The sequence below is a fragment of the Talpa europaea genome (genome assembly GCF_964194135.1).
Source record: "Talpa europaea genome assembly, chromosome: X".
Taxonomy (NCBI): domain Eukaryota; kingdom Metazoa; phylum Chordata; class Mammalia; order Eulipotyphla; family Talpidae; genus Talpa; species Talpa europaea.
The window spans coordinates 93,674,577-93,690,678 of NC_140081.1; the positions used below are offsets into that span (position 1 = coordinate 93,674,577).

The window sequence follows — 16,102 nt, forward strand, 5'->3', positions numbered from 1 at the left end:
AGTTCTTGGCTCTTCTTGGCTCTCTCTCTCTCTGTAATGGGGCAGGATTGGGCTTAAGTTGGCACAGAGGTTTTTTTCACGTTCAAAAATGATAGAAGCTTACTTTTGGTTAGAGTCCTATAGTCAGCATAAGGTTAGGGAATTAAGCTGCAGTTTTCACTTTAAAGCCAAGGTAAGCCCGAATTCAATGTTGTTGTTCTTTTTTTTTTTTTTAATGAAAAGGATTATAACTTGATATTTAGGGGGTGGGGTAGCTGACTTTTGTCAACTTCACTGTGACTTCTAGTTATCACTGGACAGCATTTAGACCTACAGATACTGTATCGGTGAAGTTGTGAGCTTGTCACGCTTAGACATTGTCTACAACTTCCCCCCATGGCCTATTTGAGACCTTATTTCCATGTACTTTTTAAAGAGAAGCTTGATAACTAGGTTACCCCAGGCCACATACTAGTCCTGTAGTAGCTAATGGGCTTCCCGGTGTTCGCAGGGTCAGGACAGAGTGGTCGAAGCGGTGGTGCTGGCATCAGCATTCAGTAACGAGCCTCTGCTAGTAATTTGTCACCCGGTGCGCTGGGCACTGTGTAGGGCTGCACTCCTGTGTATTGCTGCACTCGTCTTGCCCACTGATGCTCGTGAAATACAGACAATAGCAGCCGAAGCCAGAGAAGTTAAATAACCTGCGCCAGGCTGAGCAGTGAGCTGTGGGGTCGGGCTTTGAAGGCAGTTGCTCCCCCATTTACTCTCCCCATTCCGCTGGGCGGCCTTCTGCCCGGTTCATGGATCCGTTGGATGCGTCAATAAGGTCTCACTGACGAGAATCCAAGGGGAACGTCATGCTCTGGCCCATGCTGCCTGCACCTTGGGGTCTCTCAGATTTGCGTTTGATCCACCTTTCAACACTAGCAGTTTCTGGTGTGGCCCGAATTGCGGTAGTACAAGCCGGGACTGCGTATTCTATGGTTCCCTTTCTGTGAAATGTCCAGAACGGACCAGTCTGTACAGAGAGAAGGCAAATTCCTGGTAGCTTAGGGGCTGGGCGCTGGGGAGTGATGAGTGACTACTCTTGGGTATGGGCTTCTGCTTTGGGGTGTTGGCTGCGCTCCTCTGTGGATAGACTTTGAAACCCAGAGAGGCACAGACTTAAACAGGGTGACTTGATAGTGTGTGAGTTCTGTCTGTGGTAGTTAAAAGTCAGGGCGAAGGAGGACTTTCCTGTTATATTCACTTCATTTTAAATTGCGCTATTTTAATGAGGCTTGAGGGGAAACAGGAAGGCGCATCTTTCTTCAATGGTTTATAAACAGGAACGGGAAGGTGAACGCTGGCTGCCTGTGTGTCCACATCTCCAGCGTGTAACGCTGACTTGGCGGTCATTTCATGTTTATTCGAGAGCATTGACTTATATTATTGTTTCCAGTATTAAGGTATCTGATTATTACAACGTGCTGTTACTAAAGAAAATCCTCCCAAATATATAATCTTGTTTAGGGGAGAAAAGGAACTTCAGGGCAAACACATTTCACTTGCTCTGCCTAGTCCACCTCGTCCATTCTTTTGCTTGGATTTGAACTCAAGGATAAGAGTTTTTTCACGGCACACTGTACTGTTTACTCTGAGTTTCACTTAGTTTCAAGTTAACATCCTTTAATCTTTTTTAAAAGGAATTTCTAATTTTAGGCTGTGCTACCTCATAGTAGTTTCAGCTTTTTTAAGTGGACTGTCCCTTCGTGTCAAGAATGCTTTTACTGTCCCTCACTGTCCGTTGCTCAGCAGGAGCCCCCTGGTTGCAGTGGGTGGGGTTTCACCAGATTGTGGATTTTGCACACGACCTGCCATTCATTCACCAGAGTTATGGGTGCCAGCTGTGTGCCAGCAGACAGGGCCCCAGTGACCCCAGCCTTGCCCCTGTACGGTCGTCCTCACCTGGCCATCTCTCTGCCTCTTCATCTCAGTGGTGGTACAGGCCGCCTCTCGTCACCTTCCTTAGGGCCAGGGACAGCGCTGCGCAGCTTGGAAGGCACTCGATCCCCCAAAGGCCCGCAGCCACCTGGCTGAATTGGATGCACTTTCCAAACTCCCAGTGACTTCGTCTGTAGCTCCTCTGTCTCATCAGCTTCCATAAATGAAAAACCCAAGTATTTTATTTAGTTTCCTGTTGTGGCTATAATCTTCACAAGTCTAAATTAATCCTTGCGTTAAAATGATACTGTGTATGTTCTGAATAGGATGCTTTCATTCATGTGATGAATATGCATTATTTAAATGAAGTATATACTGTCTCTAGAAAATACTGATTAAATCAAATTGTGCTAATTTGATTTCCATTAAACCCATGCCACTTTAGATTGCCATAATTTGGAGAAAACAGAATTCTGAAAGGGAAAATAGTCTGTGATCAGAGGTCCACCCTTTCTGTCACTCTGCTTGACTGCCTTGAAGTATCTTCAAAAACTGAGCGTGCAAAGTGGATGCTGCACAGTGAGTCAAGCACCAGGGGGCTGCAGGCAGCAGTTGGCACATAGAACACAAACACCAGGAGTGCATGCGGGCCCTCCTGGGCCCCTGCGCGCCTGGCCGCCTGCTCTGTTGTTGTAGCTCTCCTGAGGGCCTGTGTGGGGCCGCCCCGCAGGGGTCCCTCCCCCACAGGGGCCTCCTGTGCAAACAGGGCCTGTGAAGTACCATTTGTTCAGTCACAGTGTTCAAGACTCAGATGTCTCTGCTGTTTGAAATCACATGCAATTCAATTGATGCTGAATGTTCTCTTTCCTGCTAGGGTTTCCAGTATGGCTTCCGCACCAGCCCCGAAATATAATTCACACTCCTTGGAGAACGAGTCTATTAAGAGGGTAAGTTGAGTTTCCCAGTTTATCTGTACCCCTGTCTCTGCACATCTCTTTTCCTATTTGAATGTTAGGCAGCCCTTTGGGATTTAACGAATGACTGATTTTGTCATTCATTCCCATAACCTAAATACTTTGATGCACGTGGTTTTGTTTGGTTTTCTACCAGGTTCCAGAAAAGACTGACTGCCTTCTGTGTGGTGAGTTTTGCATTTGTAAATTATTTCACAAAACTTAATTTTTCGAGAATCTGTGTCTTGTGAGCTACTGCAGATGTTACGTTGATGGTACCTGCCAGCCTGTTGACCTGAAAACCTGCTGAGAGACTGGAAGGCAAGGCCACTGAGCTGGCCGTTACACCTTCTGAGACATTGGCTTCATTTCTGTATATGACGACAAACTAGTTGCCTGATCAACACGTATCTGACTTTAACAGAAGATGGCTTACTGTATCGAGGAGAAAATTGTGTAATTAGAGGGAGATGTGAAGTATATATTGAAAGGGATGCATTTAAAATGTGCCTTATCCATCCTTATCCATGGCCCTGTAAGGCTTTGGCACAAGCAGCCTTCGTCCACCTGGCGTCGCTTCATTTCTGTTTCCCTGATGAATAATGAGGATTTAAAGCTAAAAGGGGGTGTTTCTTGTCCACTGGTGTTTGTTTTGTGGAGTACCTGTTCACCTTTTTGCCTTTTGTGGTGTTTGGGCGTTGTGGTGGGGCCTTTTCCTATTAATTTTTAAGTGTTCTTTAGATATTATGATAATCTCCTTACACATCACAAGTCCTTGGCCTCATTTATTGTTGACTTTTCAATTATATTTATGGTGTTTTGCTTTGATTTTGAAACAGAGGATTACAGTTTTTGTGTTATCATGTCCCTCAATCTTTCCCTTCATATTTTCTGCTTTTGCTCATGTTTGCCTTTTTCATTCCCCAACATTACATAAATTTTATTACTTTTTAATATTGTGATGGCACAAGAATCAGTTCTAAATGCAAGAGTAACTTCAACAAGTCCTTGTGTAGCATCACTTTAAGTGTGGCCTAGCTTAATCCCTTGCTACCCTGTGTCCTTCAAGTATACTCACTTCCTGTACTTTGTGCTTAGATTATTAGGCGTCCCCACACCCCAACCCAGAAATGTGGCCCCCAAAAGTATATGCTGTATATCGAGTTGCTCAGTATTTGTGTTTCAGTTAGTAACAGGCAGTGGTATGCGAAGGTGATAACATTTCCTTCCCTTCCTATTTACGTCCAAGCACTAGCACAGATTGGAAATCCACAGGAAAGTTTTGTTTTTGTGCAGGCAGAGAAGATAAACTCAGCACAAAATCCGGCAACACACCCCCTTTTGGTGGTTTATATCTTACCTCAGCGCACAGCTCTCATTACCCCTGTTTCTTACTAGCTCACGTTTGCCTCATCTGTGTGAGTTTACAAAAGTGTGCTTGTGCACGTTGCTTCACTAAATAGTCACAAAGCCCCTGTGAGGGCAGTACTGCTAACTTCACACACAAAGTGATTGCCATGAGATTTTGGAAAACAACTAGAGAAAAAAATGAATGGAAGAAGACTGAGAAACCTTCTGCTCAAACAGATGTTAATGATGTGTGTGGTCCCGTGGGGCTGCTCAGTAGGCTGCACGCGTCCTGCCCAGGTGCTCAGCCGCCATGGCTCGCTGTGGGGACTGGACTTGGGGCTCGGTGCTGCCTTTGCCTGCCTGGCGGAGCTACAGCGGTGGTGGCAGGAAGCACCTGCCTGGGAATGGCTCTCAAGCCAGTAGAGTAAAGCAGTGTGAGGAAGGTGTGTTGGTAGCTCTGGAGTTTGCAGACCACCTCTTCCTCTTACCTGCTCTTGCACGTGTGAGGGATCTTAGTAAAATGAGAAACCCGCTTGGGAGTGACAGTTAATTTCTGGCTTTGCAAGAAGACTGGCTTATTATTCTTCAGATAAGGCTGGTGTATTATTGTCCGGATAAGACCCCATTGAGATGAAGTTTTCATTGCTACTCTTAACAACAGGTGACTAAATAGTTAATATCACAAAGAAAGCTGCCACAGCCTCTGTGTATCTCTAGATCCAAGTGGTATTTACTTTCTGTCACTCTCCTGAATGCTGTCAATTGTCTGAAATGCTTGGAAGGGTTGTTTAACAATTAACATTACTAAGCGTGTTCACATTCTTTTATGGCTAAAACTTATCATGTTGATACTGTGTCATGTTTTTTTAGTTTGAGTTTTCTACATTGGTAAATATTTTTTCTTTTTAAAAAAGTGTGTGTTTGGGGTTGCTTAAACACCTTCTGAAGCCACTGTTTTGTTTTCAGACTTCTTCCAGAGAGGGGGTGAATCAGGATCTCGGAGAGGCTGTCCCTCGGCTTCCGGGGGAGACGCGAATTACCGGTAAGAGGCCTGTGAAGCTTAGGTCTGAAACTGGATGAGAGGGCCAGCGGGCCAGGTCCCCCAACCCTGTGACTTTAGAAGTCAGGTGTGGCGGGGCTGGCTGGTTTTGCTTAAGAGCGTTCTAGAGATAGCACCATGCTGGTGTCCTGGGTGAACAGCTTTTTGAAGAGCCTCATGATATCCACAATAGGGACAGTTTTTTCTCTGTACTTTTAAAAAATGAGAATTTTTTTTTAAATGAGAATTATTGTGGGGAAAAAAATGTGGATTATATCCTAAAAGTCACTTACTGTCGCTCTAAGCACTCACCATTTGAGGTCTTAAGAACACAGTGATATTCAGGTTTGCCAGCCTGTGACATGTGCTTTAAAATGATCCACTTACGGGCTTATGGTCAGAATAGTCTCTTCTTTGAGAGATAGGAGAGCGTCTTGGCTTAAAGTATCTTTCATTTGCCACAGAACTGAGCCTAATAATATTGAGGTAACCTTTTGATTGTTGACATATTTTTCATGGTAAGTTCATAGTAAGAGGAATGCCCTGTGGAAGGGCCAGAGCATTCTGGCTTAAGAACACAGAATGCAGCATGAGCACTTGTCAGCCGGTGCTGATGCGGTAGGCGTTCATGTTGTATATCAGGGTCGCCACCTTCTCACATCCCCATTGTACCCAGTGATGTGGCGGTTGCCGGGGTGTGGGGGACCTTTGCGTTCATTTTGTCTAATAAGATCTGGGCTCTGGTGTAAATGGCTGAATCATGGCTCTAGCTACATTTAGGGTGTGGACACGGTGCACCAAGTCAAAGGATTCCATGTCACAGACTCGCACACCAAGCCCAGTCTTGAAAGCGCTGGCCCGTGCCCCCCCCCTCCCCCAGTGACTGGATCAGAGTGGAGAGAACCCCTGACGTTGGGTAGTCTGAAAACACCAAGTTTTGGTTTCTGTGTCTGTGCCAGAACCTCAACCAAGGGAGTAACTGACTAGATTATCAAGAGTAGCCACTGGGTATTTTTCATTTAGCACCCAAGGAGAAAGAGATTTCAACATTGTACAAAAACAAACAAACAACACTGAAAACCATTAATACATTAAAGGACATCCTTGAAAGATTTATTTTTCTCATAATAAATGACCTCTCCTGGTTTAGTCTCTCCTTATGCTTGAGTCTTCCAAAGATGTCTTGTTCTCATGGCCATCTGTTTTATGTCACTAACATGTGTGAGATGAATCTAGCTAAACTCATCTCTGGACTATTAAAATAGAAAGACTAGACTATAGAAACATCTCTGCTCTTGATACTCATTTATTAAAAACACGATGTTGGTGTGATTAGAGATTAGAGGCTGGCAAACCTCAAGCCCTACCTGGTGGTGACTTCACGAGCCTGTCCATCAGGTTGGTTGAGGGAGCTCCAGTTACTTTCACCCCAGGGGGAGCAGTGCGTGCTCTCCTTCACCTCCCCTTCCAGATGCTACACCTCCCCTCGGGGTGCTGGCGTTGAGGGCAGGCTCAGAGGAGCACCAGCAGGGCCTGGAGGTGACATGGGGCCCATCTGTGCCCTCACTGCACCGATGTCTCCGGGCACAGTAATGCAGTGATGTGGCCAGTGCTTGCTCTGCACCTTTACACTGACTTTTTAAATTGTACTTATTCTTAGCCAACTAGTTTATATTATATTAGTGCCATTTGTTATGTATCTTGGTATATATTTCCATTACTTTAGGGTACTTTTTTTATCTTAATAGACAAAGAAGTTATTTACATATGTCCTTTCAATGGCCCCATTAAGGGAAGAGTTTACATCACAAATTATCGTCTTTATTTAAGAAGTTTGGAAATGGTAAGTAGACTCTAAGACCATAAAGATGACCCTAACTGTTAAAGATATTGCTAAACTCTTTCTCTTCTACTTTGCGCGATTGACTAGATCAGATTAACATGGCCAATAGATTTGTTTGTCGACTCTTAATTTTTGGCTTCTGCAAAGCTCGTTTAACTAACACCTGTATGCATAGGGAATGGAGTGAACTAAAGAATAAGTTTTGTCCCTCATAAGAGTAGAGCAGGGTCGGAGACAGTCCCCAGGTGCTAGCTTGAAGCAGAACAGTGGTTCTTTACCAGAAGCACAGATGAGATGCAGCTATTAAACCTAACAGAATCCCCGGATGACCTTGTCACACTTCATCAGAATGGCTGGCCGTGGTCCTTCATAAAACATCACAGAGGAGGCTGCTAATGTGAATTATGAAGGCACACTGCTCTAGAACTTTCCAGGTGTTCAATGACAAAGCCCCAGGTTGCAGTTTAAAACGAGGGTGACCATGGTATGGCTTAGTGCCCCCCTCCCTTTTCATTTCACATCCACAAATGTTTGCCACAGCATTTCAAGAATGTTCCATAGCTGAAACAATGACATGGGGAAGAGATGCTCCACAAGGGGAAGACTGAGTAGCCTCTTTGGCCACCACAGAAGGACCTGGGGTAGATTGAGTAGCCGTTGACTTGGTCAGCCTGAAGGGGCAGGTATATTTTGATGGGCTGGACTAAGCAGGATCAACACCACCAGAGTACATAGACTCATAGCCCAGAGTCAGTGTCTACAGTGGACCCATGACACTGTTGGGGAGAATCTGATGAGCTTAGTGCTTGTACTCACCACTTCTTGACAGTAGTTCTAATTTAGATTAGTTTGCATCTTTTGATCATTTTTATATATGTTCATTATTGTGTCCAGATGCTTAAAAATGCTATTTATTAGTCCTATTGCCATAGTGGTGGCAGCCTGCTTCTGTCCTGTGCAGAGGCTACCCACGAGGTGATGAGATTGGGCATTTTATTTATACAGATCTGTTTAGCCTTCTCAGTAAGACTGGAGCAGGACAACTGTTCTGGTTTTGCAGAATGTGAAAGAAGATTCTGGAAATTAACAGCTGTGAGCTGGATGTCTACCCTTTGTAACAATTGACAGCAATTCTAGAATCGCTAATCATTTCAACATGATTTTTAAGCACCTAAGAAAGAAGGCACTGGGACTGTTACGGCCATGTGTCTTGAGTGTATCAAGGCATGTGTCAGACCCTGACGAAGAAACCTAGGCCAGAGGTGGTGGCACATGCAGGTGGAGTTAGAGATTGTGAGTTAAAGGCTCGACGCCACCTAGGTGGCATGGTCGCTGTGGTCTTGCTGTGCGAGCTTTCCCTCCCCAGTGTTTGTGATGCAGCGCAGATGGACCCCTAGAACGCACACAGCTGATATGTGGAAAATGGCAACCAACAAGGCAGCGTGCTGGGTGACAGAATCAAGGTAGAGGTGATCTTACTCAGCTAGCATATTGGGGTGATACTAATATGACGTTGCATGTAGATAACATTTACTTCATAAAAACCAGTCATCTCACTAAAGGTTGGAGGAGGCTCCCTTAATGGGCCCACATGTGTGTGACTCAGTAGCTGGACGTGACTGTTACTTAATACACCTGTAGGCCGAGCTAACAAAAGTGCAGTCTAGTGACCAGACAAAATGAGACATGAGTGTGGTCTGAAGTGTCACCTTCAAGTGTGGGTGACACATTTTAGGAGGGACATGACAAACGAGAGAAGAGACAGTTCAGCTGGAGGGAGCCGCACTAGCGAAGGGCCGTCACATGAGCGGTGATGGAAATGGAAGTTGCCCCTTTGTCTGGAGAAAAGAAGACTGCCCGGAGACGCAGCACAGCTGCCCTGGCACAGTCCAAGTGCCTTCCGTGGAGCAGGTTTGACTCGTTCTGTGCAGCTTCCATGGCCACATGGGGCAGAGTGAGACTTTAGATCAACAATTGGAATGAAAGCTGTCATGGCGCCTCCTGCTCTGAGCGCGTGGCTTGTTGAGTCTCCTGCCATGTCGGTTCCATCTTGCGTTGTCGCCGGCACCGAGGATGAGCTGGGGAAACTATTTCAGCTGTGGCAGTGACAAGACCGTGTATGCGGTGTGTGGTTTCAGTTCTGTTGAACGAGTGAAAACAGTCTAGAGAAGTTGCTGGAAGGAAACGCCGAAGGGTTGAGGACTTGCGATAGCTGGCGCGTGCAGTTGCACTTGCTGGGCTTTCCTCCTGTCCCCTGGGATGAGCTCGTGTTACTTTGATAGACGGGGGAGCTCAGAGCAAGCTGTCCGGTCTTCCTGGGGCCCCGTGGAGGGACGGAGCTAGCGCTGACTGGGTGAAGGAAATGCCTGTTGCATACCGACCACTTACTTTTTTCTGCTTCCACTAAGTTTCACTTAAACATTTTGACCAGCTGACCACAACGTTTGGTCCAGTAGGGCAGCTCGCAGGTGATGGCAGGAGGCGGCAGGTAAGGACAGCCAGCTGAAGTGGCAACGCAGAAGCTGAGATGCACAGGCGTCGCAGTGTTGCTTCCTGCACAGGCGTCGCAGTGTTGCTTCCTTAAAGTCCGCAGTGAGAACAGTAACTGCGTGCCACTGCCGCCTGGCTGCTGTGTGCGTCCCACAGCCGTCACCTCGCGGGCGTTTCAGAGCGGACACCTGTTGGTCTCAGGTATGTAAGTAAACTCGGCACCGGGAGTGCGGCTGACTCGGCGCCAGCTCTCCAGTCTCGGAGGCGCCCAGGCCAGTTGGTTTCCTTAGATGGACCCGGCGGCGGCTTTCTCCCACGGCCCTCCTTCCTGGACTTGGCCTCTGCTCTGCCCCGTGTGCTGCCTCAGGCTGATCCTTCCTAGCTGAGGCCGAGCGGCTTCTCACCTCTAGAATGCTGGTCAGTTCCCGCGTTGTCCACAGAGTAAAATCCACTCTCCCTCTGTGGCATATCGATCCTCTGGGTTCTCCAGCTTCTGTTCACACCACTTCTCCCCCAACCCAGACTCACTTCCAAAGCTCCTTCTTCCCTTCTCCCACACACGAGGCGAGGCCCTGCTGCTCTGTTCTCTGGCACCATTCTTCTCACTCCCTCCACCTTCCATAGTCCTCTCTGGAGATTTCCGCAGCTTCCCTGAAGTCACTTCCTCCTCGTGTGTCCACGGCCGTCTTCCATGTCTCCATGCCTGCTGCCCTTAGTGCCCTGAAACCTTCCCTGCCTGCCGAGCTGACCTCGAACCGCCCCCCGCCACGCTTCCTCTCCATCCATGTTTCCTCCTGAGCGCTGGCCTGTCTCCTCTCTGCCTGCTTTGCTGCTTGCTCCCACAGGCGGTCCCTGTGAGGGCAGGGCTGCCGGGCTGTGCTTGCGGGCGGACCTGCAGCACTTTGTGAAGGCGCGCCACTAGGCGTGCTGACAGAAGGGCTTCTGGCCTGTTGATTTGCTGCTGTCTGTGGCCTTAGAGGGGGCCCCCTGTGCCTAGCTGACACCATGTCTGGGAGACAGTAGGTGCTCTGTAGCGGGTGTTCGGTGGGAGAACTCAGGAGGGGCCCAACTCCCAGCTTGCCAGTGTACCTTAGAGGGCAATGACCTGGTCCCCACAGTTTAACCAAGCTTGGGCCCTACTAAATCGTGACACCTCAAATCCCACTGTTGCTCCTGGGCTTCAGAAATCCCACCGCTACCTGTTGACCTCGAGGATGCTCAGGACTTGGGCTCGGGGTCGAGCTGTAATCCGGTACACTGCTGCGGGCTTCCAGAGCCATTCCAGAGCGCGCCGGGTCCAGGCGCTGTAGCGGATAAGCGGGACAGACGAACCCTCTGCTCAGCCCTGCACTCCTATCTTTATTCCGGAAACATTCAGTGAGCACTGTGGTGGAGCTAACGCTTTGCTCGCTGAGGGACAGGGAGAGACTGACTAATCATGGAGTCATTAGGCAGAGCTGCAGTGGCTGGGTAACTTGAGCTCAGGACGAGGATGAGTCACCGCGATGATGACTCATCGCTGCTGAGACTGGGCGAGCTGCCGCAGCCAGCAGGGGCCACAGAGGGAGGGACATGGCAGGTAGTTTCCACGTCCAGAAGGGCGCCGTCTGCATGGATGTGCAAGGTGGCCGAGGGAGCTGCTGGAGCCGGTGCAGAGGGCTGTGCAGGCCAGGGGAAGAATAAGGCCAGCGGAGGGCTGGCCTCAACCAGCCCAGGTCACAGTTGGGAGGTCCCAGGTCGGGCGGAGCCCACCTCAGGTGCAGGTTTCAGGAGAAGAGCTGCAGCTTGTATGGTGGGTCAGGACAGGGGGAGGCAGGAAGTGGGAAGGCCACCAGGATGTTACTTGAGTTGTCTGGGTCAGTGCTAGGGGCCTCCACAATCGACAGCGGGAGAGCACCGTGGGATAGCGAGGGAACAGCGCAGAGATGGGAGGACGAGCGGGGCTGCTTGGAGGTGGGATTTGAAGGGGATTGTTGAGGTGAGACTGTCTCTTATTTTGTTGCCTGAATGGTTGGACCAACTCCCCTCCCTGGAAGGAGATCTTACAGGAAAGGAATCGGATGCTGAGAGGCCCAGGGGACGTAGCCCGTAGGGAAGGACCTGCTGCTGCGCGGGCGGCAGGGAGGTTGCTCGCCAAGGAGGACAGTCTTGCAGCAGTTGGGGCGTGGTTGTGAGCGTGTCAGTAAAGTGCTGTTGGTGCCCAAGGTCACCATGACAAGTATGTGACACAGATTCTGCTGAGGAGAGAACCCTGGGGCTCATGGACACTTGTCCATGGTGGGGAGCGAAAGAAGAGGAGTGGAGAAGAGGGCAGTGGCAGTTGGAGCACTAAAAAAACTGCTGCAAGAAGAATCTCGAAGTAAGGGAGGGTGGTACAGGTTACAAGGTTCAGGTTTAGGTCCCTGGGGGCCCCCGGGAGAACAGATTCTGTGGAGGATGAGTATGATTGGTGTCTCTTTGCTCCCTCCTGCTGGAAGCTTCTCCAGCTCCCTGGCCTCAACACTCTCTCCCTCCTGCTCCCCTTGCCTTCTGTCACTTCTCCACAGTTGTCTACTTGCAAAGCTCCTGAGAGTTGCCCAGGCCAGCCCTGCACCAGCTCTGCCTGCTTGACACTGTAGGTAGGCCGGGCCGGCAGCCTGGCCACGCCTCCTTCCTTCCTGGCTGCTGCAGCTCCCTCCACTTCATCTGGTGGCCCAGAATCCTGCCAAGCCATGGTTCTCCAGCACTTGCGCTCTTCCCGGTTCCCTCTTGTTTCTGTCAGCGGTGCTACTTTTCTTCCAGTCACCCTTCTCTGCAGTGATCTCCACATTTGCCCATCGCAGCCAAAGGCTTCTTCACCCCAGCCCCATCTCCCAGGAGCCTCCAGCGGCCTCCTGGACCCTGCCACCTGCAGCTTCTCCCCACACCTTTCTTCTAGTTCCCTAAGACAGACCCTAGTGGGGGGGGGCTCCTCCCCTCTTTAGCTTCTACAACCACTGAACCTGTCTTCCCTCCCCCAGGGGCCCTGTCCTCACACTCTGAGGTGTTTCTCAGTGTCCAGACCCCCAACAAGCCCTGTGCTTTCCCCCTCTCGCTTCCTGCTTTCTCCACCTAGAATACATGGCCGTCCTGCCCCCCCACCCCCCCCACCCCCGTCTCTACTGGTCACTCACTTTTAAAATTGATTTGGAAAATATTTAGGATAAAGTTTATAAAGAATCCACAAACATCCGTGGGCCCACCGCCCAGGTAAGATAAACTTTGGAAAGAAGCAAACATCTGTGAGGGTCTCCCCCCATCCCCCCCGCCTCAGGGACTCCGCCTTTCAAAAGTTGGTGTCTCTCACCGTCACACCACGCATTCATCCTTGACAGGGACCGGAGTATGGGGAGCTTTTAAACCTTCTGCTCCACAGGTGATAACCCTTTGCAGTGTAATTTGCTTCTAGGATTAGCACTGCTGCTGAGAGGAGAAACGTGCACAATATACATTTCATCTTTCAGTGATAAGTCAGAAATAGTATGTTCTTCCTGGATTAAATTCATGGAGAAATTTATTGTGAAGGTTTCTCTAAAAGATAGAGGCATAGTGATTCAGTTCTCCAGGCAGAGCACGAGCCAGCGGTCGTGGAACACCATTCAGGCCCCGGGTAGAGACACAACACCCATGTCAGCTTACCCAGCAAAGGCGTTCTGTGAGGGGGCAGGGTGATGGGGTCTGTTTCCTTTAATTTTTAATGGTTTACTTACTAGCAGAGAGACAGGACTTGGAGAATCGAGCTGGATGGAAGCCCACATGGCCATCAGCCTCCGTGGCTCACACACCTGCTTCTGACAGGTGTGAGGTATCGTGGCACCCAGCGCCGAGCAGCTAACAGCCTGGTGCCTTCGGGTCCATAGTCACCATAACTGGCTGTGCTCACCCAGCACCCAGAAGGGAGCCGAAGGTGGACATTGGACAGCCAGACCGGAATTCCTTTCTCATTCCCAGCACAAACAAAAAGCATTCCATTTCAAGAAAATACTGTGGGGACAGTTCAGGATTGGCCTTTTCAAGGTCCTTCTGCCTAGTGCGTCTGGCATCTCTTCCTTTTAAAGGAGGTGAAATAATGCTAAAGTGAGCACAGTAATAAGGCCTCCCTCTGCGTCCATGAAGCAGAACCGCGCTGGGACCACAGGCTCCACACTCTGCGGATTCTTTCAAACATCCAGTCCTAAAACAGCTGCCGCTGCAAGATTAATGCTGTTTGCAGGTTTAGAAAGCAGTTTCTGCTGAAACCCCAGGTTCCTTTGCTCCCTGTTCTCATACCCATTCGTAATTTCCAGAAACGTGAGTTGAAAGTAGCGGAGTGGATGGAATGAATTCGTTTCACACAACTCCGAGCTTGCAGACCTCAGAAGGGGTCTGACCGCTGCTTTGGCACATCTTTGAATCTCAGACTGACCTCCCGACATCTCCTGGCAGCGCAGCGCATCTGCCTTCACCCATCCCTTCCCCTGCTCCCAGCTCGAGTCTCTTCCAGAGCGCCGCCCTTTGCTTGAGTTCCTCCTTTCTCTTCTGCAGCCTCTGGCCCCTCGCTGCTTTGTCTTCCTCTGCTCAAGGCTCCTGAATTTCCAGCCCCCTCCTGTATCCCTGCTCCCTGACACTCCTCTCCTCGCTCTTCCTCTACTCCGCCAGGCTTCCCGAAAACCAGATGCCTGCCGCTGCCACTTCCGGAGCAGCGACTCCTTCACTTCCTGTGCTGTGGCTTCAGTTCCCTGTTGGAACCCCTGTCACTGCTTGTGGCAGCGGCCTCGCGAGTCCCCTGACCTTCAGCTCCATAGCGGCCCCCAGGGTGATGATGCCTTCCTTCTATGTCCTTTCCTCGGAACATCGAGGCTCTTGTCGCATTTCTGCCTTTTGCCTTCACTGCACTTCAGGTTTTGTTCCTACCAGTTCTGTTCTCGCCTCCTTCCGTAGCTGCGGCCCCAGCTTGCTCCACCCCGGCCAGCTTGAGCACCGGTGGAGTGCACTCCAGGGGCCGGGATCTGCTGCAGCCCAGTCCTGCCAGCTCCCTCGTGCAGCCTTAGTCCTACCGGGTCTGGCAGCCAGTAACCTGGCAGTTGCTCCAGTAGAGAACCCTGAGCTATGGTGAGAGGCGCCTGGAACAGCTCAGGAGGCCAGAATTTTGAGGAGCCTGGGAAATGGTCTTGAGAAAACGATGCTTAAGTGTGCTCTGAAAAATGAGTCAGACTTCTCGAGGTGCTTGGCGGGGCCTGGGTTGGAGAGCAGCATGAGAGAGGCCCTGTGACAAAAAGGGGCCATGCAGAGATGGCCGCGTGGCCCTCTGGAGCTGGGGAGACAGTTGAGGGCTGAGCCAAGAGGTGGATGGGGCAGACCTGGGCCTTGTACACCCTGTGAAGGATTTAAGTTTGTAGAGCTGAGAGTGAGAGCCTTTGACAGTGGCTGAAGTGGGGCAACGAGGGCATCAGCTTTGGCTTTTGTACAAGGTCACCCAGGCTGTTGTGTCTTGAGGGCAGAGAAACTGCTGGGAGAGTTGGAGACGTTGATTAGGAGGTCGACATGGGAGACTGGATTAAGGATAATGGAGAAGGGGGTGTCCGGGATGACTCTGGGGTGCTGACTTTTGTGTCCAGGTAGATGGAGTGGCAGCCGCTGAGCAGGAAGATGTCGTTTGGAGAGAGAAGTGCCTGCCCCGAGTTTTGCTCTGGACATCTCGAGCTTTAGGGGCCTCTGGGGGCTCTTCCAGCTCTTTGTTTCCTGCGACCTCTTGGATCTTTGCATTTGATTCATTTATTGTGACCTCACACCCAGTGGGCCTAAAACTGAAAATGTCCATTTCACAGCCCCCCTGTGTTCTTCACGTCTCTGGCTGGGGTCACGGTTGTGCTGACCCTGGGGACCAAACCCAGAGCACCTTTGATTCTTCCCAGCAAGGCACGTCTTGTTTTTAATATTTTTGCTTTTTCTTTTTGTATTCTTATTTCCATGTTGATATTAGAGTATTGGACTTTTATTTAGTTTCTGTATTTTTAGGCCTAAGCCTAGCATTTAGGAATTTAGTTGAACAGACGCGATGCAATCTGGGCGCGGTAACAGACTGTGCTGGATGTTTGTAATGACTGGCCCATACAGAGAAGTAGGCGCATCATGATAGGCACGCATGCTGCACGTAGCTACTGGGCATTGCTTTTTCCTCTTGGCTTTGGCTTTCAGTCGCATCAGGAGGTGTCGCCCCCCCACCCCCCCCACCCCATGGCAACAGCTAAGAAACGCCTCCTTACAGGTACAAATAGAAAGCCCGGCAGGTGCTCGCCATGCGGAGGCCGAAATGGTCTTGGCTGTAATGACAGCTGGCACCTGTGACCCGCGCCACGCCAGGGGCCGGGGCCAAAGCCTGTGATTTCTGGCCACCCCTACTTTACAGGGTCATGTGGCTCAGACATACAATGGCTGCCAAGGCCATCCAGGTACTAACTATCACGGGGCCGCTCCGAGTCAGCATGCTCTGACTCTGGGGCTTGTGTTCTTTTCTCTACACCTTGA

General features: G+C 49.9%; 1 protein-coding gene across 5 annotated transcripts in view; it reads left to right on the forward strand.

Annotated features, from left to right (window-relative positions):
- Positions 1-2,783: 2,783 nt before the first annotated feature.
- MTM1 (myotubularin 1) overlaps positions 2,784-16,102 on the forward strand; it is a gene marked incomplete at both ends in the record, with an annotated part of 48,640 nt that continues 35,321 nt past the window's right edge. For 3 of the 5 annotated variants that reach the window (XM_084259297.1, XM_084259298.1, XM_084259299.1), the window contains 3 exons: positions 2,787-2,849; positions 5,172-5,247; positions 6,993-7,087. In XM_084259297.1, the coding sequence (XP_084115423.1) occupies positions 2,787-2,849; positions 5,172-5,247; positions 6,993-7,087 (234 nt within the window). Of the gene's footprint in view, positions 2,850-5,171; positions 5,248-6,992; positions 7,088-16,102 lie in introns of all 5 variants that reach the window. The other 2 variants (XM_084259300.1, XM_084259296.1) reach the window with 2 other exon arrangements.